Below are 10,441 nucleotides of genomic sequence, written 5' to 3'. Positions count from 1 at the left end.
AATGTCAGAAAGTTCCTTCAAAATAATATAACACATGAGAAAACAACATGATAGAAAGTTCCCAAAAATCTGTTTAATTGGGCTAGGAAAATCCATACCACATCCTTGGCCCCTTCAAACAAAATTGAAGAATCAAATTGGCGTGATAATCTAGAAGTCAAACAAATGAACTGACACCTTATATACAATCTATTTATGCTACCATATACATCGTCTAATTCCTTGGGGTGATAAAGCCACCAGAAGGAAACCATATAAGTCACCCATGATTACTTGCTCAAAGAAATAAGATATCAATTGGTACAATACTATCAAGCCTTTCTTAGACAACATTCCATAACAACTATCACAAAAAAATGCCACAAAAGAAATACATTTTATTGTGTATTAATTCAAACTTAGTTAGTTAGTTAGTTACATGTTGACTGTATAGTTAGTCACTCAATGTATATATAGTAACTATTTGTGTAGTTTTGTAACAAGTCTCTTAGACTCCTTCTTATTCAATAATCAATAATATCGTTCTTCCCTCCACGTCTCCCTCTCTCTCTCTCTCTCAATTATCTTCCGCATTGCCTCGTGTTTGATGACACCAACATATGGTATCACGAAATTGGGTGAGTTGTAGGAATCAATAGTGATTGAAGCTCTGGTTGGAATAGGCGACAAGAACTTCAATGTAAATCTTCCAATTATTGATGGCAAGAATTGGGAAAATCGTGTATCCAAATGAGAGTCATCTTCAACTTTTAAGATGTGTCAGAGTATGTAGCAGAAGGGTTTGTAACCGGTAGCAAAGATACTACTCATGCTCAAAAACTAACATACAAGGAATCCAATAAGAAGGATCAGAGGCGCTATTTTACACTCACGAGTGTGTTGAGGCGAAGGTGTTTGATAAAATATCTCACGCTGCAACATCGAAAGAAGCATGAGACATGTTGGAAAAATACTATGGTGGAGATGCGAAAGTCAAGAATGTGCGCCTCCAGTCTTTTAGAAAGCAATATGAAATGCCGCATATGAAAGAGGGCGAATTGATAGCATAATTCTTCATAATGGTTCAAGAATTAACCAACCAGATGAAGAATTCTGGAGATACGTTGACAGAGCAAATGAAGGTCGAAAATGTACTTAGAAGCATCACTCTTCAATATGATATGATAGTAATAAAAATTGAGGAAGCCAAAGAAATGGCCAAAATGAAAATGGAGGATCTGCAAGGCTCTTGAAGCTAGAGGGGTGAGACTAAATCAAAGAGAGACAAAAAGAGATTTTGAACAATCCCTGATTGCTCATTTGAAGAAATGAGGGTTTGATGACACGAAGAGAAGGTGGAAGCAGGAAAAAGGAAAATAACATAAAGAAACCACTCAAAATAGCTGAGAGGAGAAGAAGATTGAAGAAAAATATGAATCCTCTAAAGTAGGAGGAGGGTCTAACAAATTTCAAAACAAGAAGAGGTTCTAAGACAAGGGAAATATTCAATGCTTCAACTATGAGAAGTATGATCACTTTTCAGCTGGTTGCTGGTTCGAAAAGGGAAAACAAACCAAGACTGGTGCAAAGGAGGCTAACATGGTGAAAGATGATTCAAATTCAGATCCTATTATGTTGATGGTAATAACCTGTGAAGGAGCTCCAATCTGTGATATATGGTAATTGGATTCTAGTTGTTCTAACCACATGACTAGATACAAGGATTGGTTGATTGAATTCAACTCAAGCAAAAAGACAAGGGTGAAGCTGACATATAGCAGAAGCTTAATGGCAAAAGGCATGGACAAGATTTTCATACAAAGAAACGAAGGCAAATTTTTTTTTATAGAAGATGTGTTATTTATCCATGGTATGCAATGTAATCTGTTGAGCATTGGTCAACTGGTTGAGAAAGGGTTTTCAGTAACCATGGAAGGAGGATCACTCAAGCTGTATGATAAGAAGAAAAGAATTGTGCTGGAATTAACTCTGACAAGAAACATGATTCGGAAGTCTGTTTGAAGATCTCTGAATCACAATGTCTTTACTCATCAATTACTGATGAAGAAAGTTAGATCTAGCACCAAAGGTATGGGCATCTTAACTTTAGAAGTCTATTCAAGCTGAATACTACGAAGTTAGTAGAAGGATTTCCTAAGACAGTGACACCTGAGGAAACATGTGACATTTTCATGTTTGGGAAGATAACTAGGTTACCTTTTGCGAAGTAGCTATCAATGAGAGCTAAACATGTACTGAATGTCGTTTCATCTGACATTTTTGGTTCATTTGAAAATTTCTTGTGGAGGAAGCAAGTACTTGATACCATTTGTAGATGAATCCAGTAGGATGATGTGGGTGTACTTGATAAAGACCAAAAGAGAAACTTTAAACATGTTCAAAAGGTTTAAAGCTATGGCTGAAAAACAAAGTGGAAGATTAATTAAGATACTCAAAACAGATGGAGGAGGGGAATACAATTCCTATGAATTAAGGTCTTTCTGTAATGAAAGTGGCATCTTGCATGAAGTAACCCCTACACACCTCAACATAATGGTATAGCTGAAAGAAGGAATAGAAGTTTGGTTGAAATGGCTATGAGCATGCTGAAACCAAAGTCATTGGCTCATAAATTATGGGGTGAAGCAGTGTGTAATGTTGCTTATGTTTTAAATAGATGTCCCACCAAGATCCTAAAGAATCAGGTTCTAGTTGGCCAGGAAACAAACCTTGCATCACTCATCTCAAAGTATTTAGATCACTAAGATAAAGACATGTGCCAGATGAAATAAGAACCAAAACTAAAGATAAAAGTGAACTTATGATCCTGATTGGTTACCATCCAACTGGAGCATAAAGGTTCTAAAATCCAGTTATTGAGAAATTGGTTGTTAGTAGGGATCTGAACATAAAAGAAGCAGAATCCTAGGATTAGAACCAAGGTGGAGAAAGAACAAGAGTGGTTCCGATGCAGGATTCAATGCAGTTTGACCCTGGTGAAGTGAATCTAATCATTACTGAAACTCCAACTGATGCGGTGAATCCTACTCAAAATATAAGACCAACCAGAAATAGACAGATGCCTACATTGGTGAATGATTATGAAATCATGTTTGACAATACAGTGAATGAGGAAGGAGAAATAATACACTTGGAAATGTTGGCAAGTGCAGAACCTTTAGACTTTCAGGATGCAATGAAAGACAAGATGTAGATAGATTCAATGAAGGAAGAACTCAGTTCAATTAAAATGTGTGGCACATAGAAACTGACTCAACTTCCAAAAAGAAAGAAGTCAATTGATATGAATTGGATTTTCAAAGTAAAGATGAATCCAAAAGGAACAATAGTGAAGCACAAAGCACGACTTATAGCAAGGGGTTTTCTTCAAATACAAGGTCTGGATTATTCTGAGGTGTTTGAACTAGTGGCAAGACATGAGACTATTAGGCTGGTAGTGGCACTGTCCTGCAGTAGAAGGTGGACTTTGTCACACTTATATGTAAAATCTGCCTTCTAAATGGTCCTTTTGATGAAGAGATATATGTCTCTTAACCTCCAGGTTTTGAAGTAAAGGGAAAAGAGCACATGGTGTATATACTTAACATGTCTTTTTATGGTTTGAAGCAAGAACTAAAAGCCTGGAACACTAGAACATGAGAATTGATACATTCTTCCTCACTCATGGTTTCAAAAGGTGTTTAGTTGAGTATGGTGTGTATGCAAAACACAAGCAAGATGAAATATTATTGCTGGTATGTTTGTATGTGGATGACTTCTTGGTAATTGGAGAATCTTAATTGCAAATTGAAGAACTCAAGAGTACAATGAAGTCAAAATTTGAGATGGAAGCTCTAGGTAATTTGTCCTACTTCCTTGGTATGAAGTTTCTATACAAAGAAGATGAAATGATCTTGCATCAGGAAAAGTATGTTATAAACTTGCTGAATAAATTCAAAATGTTGAACTGTAATCCTGTTGTGACTCTTGTTGAATCCGGTCAAAAGCTTGAAGGATATAATGATGAAGAAAATGTATATGCCACCCTGTACAAGCAGATGATTGGATCATTAAGGTGCTTATGTAATAGTCGACCAGATATCAAATTTACTATAAGAAAGTCTCATTTATTGGATAGAAAAAGAGTATTAAGATACATCAATGGCACACTAAGGCATGGTGTATTATTTTCATATGGAAGAAAGGGAAGCAAGGAAGAGGTGATATAATTTTCTTATTCAGACTAGTGTGGTGACAGATTGAACATGAGAAGTACCACATGTTATGTTTTCAAGTTTCAAAGAGCTCTAATCTTTTGGATCTCCAAGAAGTAACCTATTATGACTCTGTCTAGCTGTGAGGCAGAATATATTGCTAGTTGTTCAGCTGCTTAGATTGAATCTGTTTTGACTGAACTTGGAGTAAATGTTCAAATACAAATCAAGCTCCTTGTTGACAACAAATCTGCAACAAACCTAGCAAAGAATCCAGCCTCGCATGAAAGATCGAAACATATTGAAAAAAAGTTTCATTATATAAGGGAGCAAGTGAACAAAAGAATGTTTGCATTGAGATATTCTCCTACCAAAGACCAAATTATTGATATCTTGACTAAAGATGTAAAAGGAGAATAATTCTCTGAGCTGAAGATAATAATGGGAATGCTGGAATTTGATTCAAAAGTTGGAACTGCTTATGGACCACTAGGCTCTAAACCGTTAATAGTTTCTAGACCATCAGCCTCTGAAGGCCTAAGAGAAAGGAACAAAATAGTCATTACATAACAAAATAGTACAAAATAACGTATCTAATAAAATTAATTCTAAAAAGTGAAAATTGTTCCAAATAACTTTCGAACAAATTATACTTATTAATTTTATTTTTTAAAAAATTTATCAAAATGACGTCTTTTTGTCACAGAAACAAAAAAACAAGCATTTAACCCGTCGATTTTCTAAAACTTTCGATTATCTGACTTTTACCGTATTTAACTAATTATGACCCATTCAATAAATTATCCGGTCCAATAATCAAACCAAATCAATTACATCCGATTCTCGATTCGACGGCCGGTTCTGTATGATTTTTAAAATACTTGTATAAGTTTTTGCTGACTAAAAGAAATAAATTATGAAAGAAAACCCACACCACATAGGAGAGGACAGGATTGATTACATGATCCCCATAAAACAAACTCTGAAGCTATCACCACTCAACAACACTATTCTCCACTCTCCATGGCCTCACTCATAAGACTCTCCATTTCCCTCGACCCCTTCGACTCAACCTCCATCCCCACCCACACCCGCAACCGCACCATCACCTCCATTTCCAAATCCCACCTTCGTCCCCTCAAACCCGACTCCAATTCAATCACCACCTCACTCCGTTCCTTAACCAAAACCCAAGACTGGAAAACCGCCGAAAAACTCGTCCGTCAAATGATCCTATCTCCCGACCCTTCCCAACCCTTAACCCCCCACGTTTTCAACACACTCATCTACGCTTCCTCAAAGCGCGGCTTACTCAAACTATCCTCCAAATGGTTCCGAATGATGCTGGACTGTAGCGTCCCTCCGGATATAACCACATTCGGGATTTTAATGCGGCATTACCAAAAGTGTTGTGACATGAAAGAAGCGGAGTTTGCTATGGCAACGATGAGAAGGTTTGGTGTGGTGTGTGAGTCTGCTTATTCTTCTATGGTTACTATTTATACTAGGTTAGGGTTTTATGAAAAGGCTGAGAGTGTGATTGAGTTGATGAGGGTTGAAGTTCGCGTTTTGAATGTTGAGAATTGGTTGGTGGTTTTGAATTGTTATTGTCAGCAAGGGAAGATGGTGGAGGCTGAAAAAGTTTTTGAAGAAATGCGAGAGGAGGCGGAGTATGCAATGTCGAATGTTGTTGCTTATAATACTATGATAACTGGGTTCGGGAAGGGGTCGAATATGGATGGTGCGGAGAGAGTGTTTAATAGTTTGAGTGTTAGAGGGGTTGAGCCGGATGAAACGAGTTATCGCTCGATGGTTGAGGGTTGGGGTAGAGCGGGGAATTATGAAAAAGCGAGATGGTATTATGAGGAGACGAAGAGGTTAGGGTATAAGGCGAATTCGTCGAATTTGTTTACGATGGTTAAGTTGTGTGCGAATGAGGGAGATTTGGATGGTGCGGTTGGGGTGCTTGATGATATGGTGAAATGTGGATGTCATTATTCGTCGATAATTGGGACTCTTGTGAGTGTTTATGAGAGGGCAGGGAAGGTTTATGAGTTACCGGGTTTGCTTAAAGGTTCGTTTTATCGGTATGTTTTGGTTAATCAAAGCTGTTGTTCTACTGTGGTTATGGCTTATGTGAAGAACAAGATGGTGGATGATGTGCTTAGAGTGTTGAGGGATAAAAAATGGAAGGATTTGAAGTATGAGTATAGTTTGTATCATTTGTTGATATGTTCTTGCAAAGAGGAAGGTTTGCTTGAGGATGCGGTTAAAATATATAAGCAGATGCAGAAAAGTGACGATGACAACGACAAGAAGAAGCTCAACAAGCACGTCATTTGCACGATGATTGACGTTTATAGTATGATGGGGAATTTGAAAGATGCAGAGATGTTGTATCTCAAGCTGAAGAACTCGTCTTCGTCAAATTCATTGGATATGATTGCGGTTAGCATTGTCGTGAAGATGTACTTTCGAGCTGGATCTTTGAAAGAGGCTTGTTCTGTTTTGGATGATATTGACAAGCGGCCTGATATTGTTCCGGACATGGTTTTGTTGCGTTATATGTTGCGGATTTATCAGAGATGTAACATGGTCGATAAATTAGAACAACTGTACTCCAAGATCTCAAAAGATCGGTTGAATTGGGACCAGGAATTTTATAACTGTGTCGTAAATTGCTGTGCTCAGGCTCTGCCGGTAGACGAGCTTTCCAGGCTTTTCGATGAGATGCTGCAGCGAGGTTTCATGCCGAACACGGTAACATACAATGTCGTGCTTAATGCTTTCGGTAAAGCGAAGCTTTTCAAGAAGGTTAAGAAGGTTTATCTTATGGCAAAGAAACAAGGCTTGGTAGATGTCATCACTTACAATACTATTATAGCTTCTTACGGGAAAGATAGGGACTTCACCAACATGTCAAGAACCGTTTGGAATATGCAATTTGATGGCTTCTCGGTTTCTCTTGAAGCCTACAATTCAATGCTGGACGCATATGGAAAAGATGGTCAAATCGACGCGTTTAGATCTGTACTGCAAAAAATGAAGGAATCAAATTGTGCTTCTGATCTCTACACATACAACACTGTGATCAATATCTATGGTCAACAAGGATGGATTGAAGAAGTCGCTGATGTGCTCGCAGAGTTGAATAAATGCGGACTTCGTCCTGATTTGTACAGTTATAACACATTTATCAAGGCATGTGGAATTGCGGGAATGGTTCAAGAGGCTGTAAATGTGATTAAGGAAATGCGAAAAAATGGAATAGAGCCTGACGTGAAAACATACACTAATCTTGTCAATGCACTGAAACGAAACGATGAGTATTTAGAAGCTGTTAAATGGTCTTTATGGATGAAGCAGTTGCAATTATGAATTTCATAAACCTATTGACATTTTTTATATGGATACTATTATATCATACTTTGAAGCATAGCTTGACCTTTGAGTCCCATTTGAGTATAGCCACTAACATTCTGCTTGCTTTGTACAATATTTCTGTATATTCTGAGAAATAAAATAAATGCAAGTTATATGTGTTTGTGCAGAGGAAATTCATTTATGTATTTGCTCTCTATAACCGTTCTTTGTCGCGGTAGAATTTATGATATGGTGATTATAAAATGTGAATCTGAGTCGAGGTCCTGGTTTTTAAGATGGACCCCACATGATGTTAAAAATTGCTGTGTCAATGGCCTGGTAAGTTTTCATAACTTCAACTCAGGTAGATAAATAGTGTATCACTATAATGTGACATTTTTTTTTCATGTTTGTGGGTTTTGAGCAGGTCTTGTGGGATAGAAAATCTCAAGTGCACTGGCTGCATCGATGTTGCGGTTCTGTTGTTGATATGATTTTGTTGTCGTCTAGTGTTTGCGATGCAGAAGGAGATTGTAATATGTTCTTTGTATTGACAATTCCTGGACAACTGGATCTTTACAACACGATTTGGCCATAGCTGATGTCAAAAAATCTGCTTCCCCAATTCGCCATGGCACCGCCATTTTTCGATATTTTGTAACCCTGATCAAAACTCATATATACTGAAGACTTAAGCTGCTATTCTTGACAGAATCAATTCTGCAATTGGCATGTGAACGATGTTAAAATGGGCTGTGCAAGTTCAGTGTCTCAGCATTGGACTTTTGTCCAGATGCTACATCAGATGATCTGGCTGTTGGCGATGAAAGTGATGTTGTGAGTTATTAGAATTGTGATGTATTTATATTTCAGTATCTTATTAAAAAATGTCTTCAAATTAACCAATTAGATTATGTAGGTTCGTCTATATGGGGGCTAATAAGGAGTTCAGATGACACAACTTTGCATTTTGTGACAGAAAATGGAACTAATGGTTGAGTTTTCTTTCTTCATAATATAAAATTCATTAATATTTCAAAGAGCTCGAACAAAAAATTAGTATCTGAATTAGATGCATCAACCTCACACCATTGATTGACTTTCTTTGATGTCTTCGTCGATGTTATGCCAGAGGTTTATCAAATTACCGAACATTGAAAAAACATCATAAATCTTATTCTTTTTTAGACAATTAATTAAACCTTTTGACAAATGTTTGAATTAAGAGTTAAGACCCTCACAAAATAAGGATGTGATTTTTTTCCGTAATCTAATAAATTTTAATAAAACTGTCAAAAGACAAACAATCTTTTTGAAAAACTCATCCGATGAAAATAAACAACATTAAATTGAATTGGTTCAGATATTTTTTTTATAAAATTATCATCCAAAACCGAAGCAAGTCACATGTTTATCTTTGAATTTAAAACCGAAACAGACCATATATTTTTATCAATGAATTTGATAAAAAAAACCTCAAAATTGATTTATTTTTCATTACGAACACCCTACATCAAATTTTCCACGCTTATAACTTGACTTTGAATCATGGCTTAAATAATGATTTCGTCCCTGTAAGTTAGCGTGTTTTTGGTTTTAGTCCCTGAATCTTTTTTTTTCGTTCCAAGTCCCCATATGTTCAATTCGCTTTGGCTTCAGTCCCTCATGTGAATGGAACGTTAAAAAAAAGGATTAGGTGGCAAACGTTGCTGACATGGCTAACGTTGTTTCATTTTATATATTTTTTTCATTACACATGTGGACATCTTCTCTTTGCAATATATTAAATAGGGACCAAATGAAAAAAAATAGAATTTGTTCTTCTTCTCCTTCAAGGTCATTAACTCCAAAATCCCTCATCTTCTTCGCTGCACCTATTCATTCCCTTCTGCCATGGCTTCTAATTCGTCTGCTAAATCTCATCACGTTGAAGCACCGGTTTGTGGTTGCAATAGAAGCATGAAAATATTTATGTCAAACTCCATTGATAACCCTAAAAGGAGGTTTTGGAAGTGTCAAAATGTAGGGTTAATGTATGGTTGGGTCATGGGGGTTCTTTGAGATTGGCAAAAAGGAAAAATTGAAGATTAAGTTGGAGAAGGAGAAGATGAAGGTAACACTGTTGAAGTTGTTGTTGGTTGGGTCATGGGGGTTCTTTGAGATTGGAAAAAAGGAAAAGATGAAGATTAAGTTGGAGAAGGAGAAGATGAAGGTGACACTGTTGAAGTTGTTGTTGGTTGGGTCATGGGGGTTCTTTGTTGCTTGTCACAAATGGTGTTGAACCCAGTTGTTTGCAGCTTGTCACAAATGGTGATGAAGATTAAGTTGGAGAAGGAGAAGAGGAAGGTGACACTGTTTATTTTTTTTTAGTTCAGTCCCTGTAACATATATGTACTTTGGAAATGGTCCATGTACCATATGATGAATGAAAGTATAAAACTAATATCCACGTGTGTTACAAAAAAAATAATAAAAAATTGTTTAAGGAGTATGCCAAGTCACCAACGCCTGCCACATAAGCTTTTTTTTAACGTCTCACTAACAGCAGGGACTAACGCCAAAGCGAATTGAACATATGAGGACTTGGAACGGAAAAAAAAAAAGATTCAGGGACTAAAACCAGAAACACGCTAACTTACAGGGACGAAATCATTATTTAAGCCTTGAATCATTTAATTCAATTCTTAATCCGATTTGCCCTTGCCGCGTGATAGCTGGTTCTCACCAAGGTCAGTCCTATCACAAAATTTGATTTTTTTTAACCACACTCTACTTGGTGAGGCAGAGCCCTCCACACTTATAACTTGCCGTTGAATCGGATTCCTAATTCGCCTTACCGTTGTCACATGATAAGTTGGGTCTCACTATGGTCAGTCCTATCACAA

The 10,441-nt window shown here is 36.9% G+C and overlaps 1 protein-coding gene across 1 annotated transcript; it reads left to right on the top strand.

Moving 5' to 3' along the window:
* The first annotated feature begins 5,125 nt into the window (after positions 1-5,125).
* On the top strand, positions 5,126-9,999 carry LOC131621024 (pentatricopeptide repeat-containing protein At4g30825, chloroplastic). Its single transcript, XM_058892225.1, has 2 exons — positions 5,126-7,895; positions 7,984-9,999. Exon 1 carries the CDS (start codon positions 5,217-5,219, stop codon positions 7,569-7,571), a length of 2,355 nt encoding a protein of 784 aa, XP_058748208.1. The 5' UTR covers positions 5,126-5,216; the 3' UTR covers positions 7,572-7,895; positions 7,984-9,999.
* The last annotated feature ends 442 nt before the right edge of the window (positions 10,000-10,441 follow it).

The sequence above is a fragment of the Vicia villosa genome, linkage group LG7, assembly GCF_029867415.1.
Source record: "Vicia villosa cultivar HV-30 ecotype Madison, WI linkage group LG7, Vvil1.0, whole genome shotgun sequence".
NCBI classification, from domain to species: Eukaryota; Viridiplantae; Streptophyta; class Magnoliopsida; order Fabales; family Fabaceae; genus Vicia; species Vicia villosa.
Note: the sequence above shows the minus strand (reverse complement) of the source record. Positions and strands in the feature narration are given on the sequence as shown.

Excerpts from the sequence above, each read along its gene's own strand:
- LOC131621024 (XM_058892225.1), top strand. The coding sequence starts at position 5,217 with ATGGCCTCACTCATAAGACTCTCCATTTCCCTCGACCCCTTCGACTCA.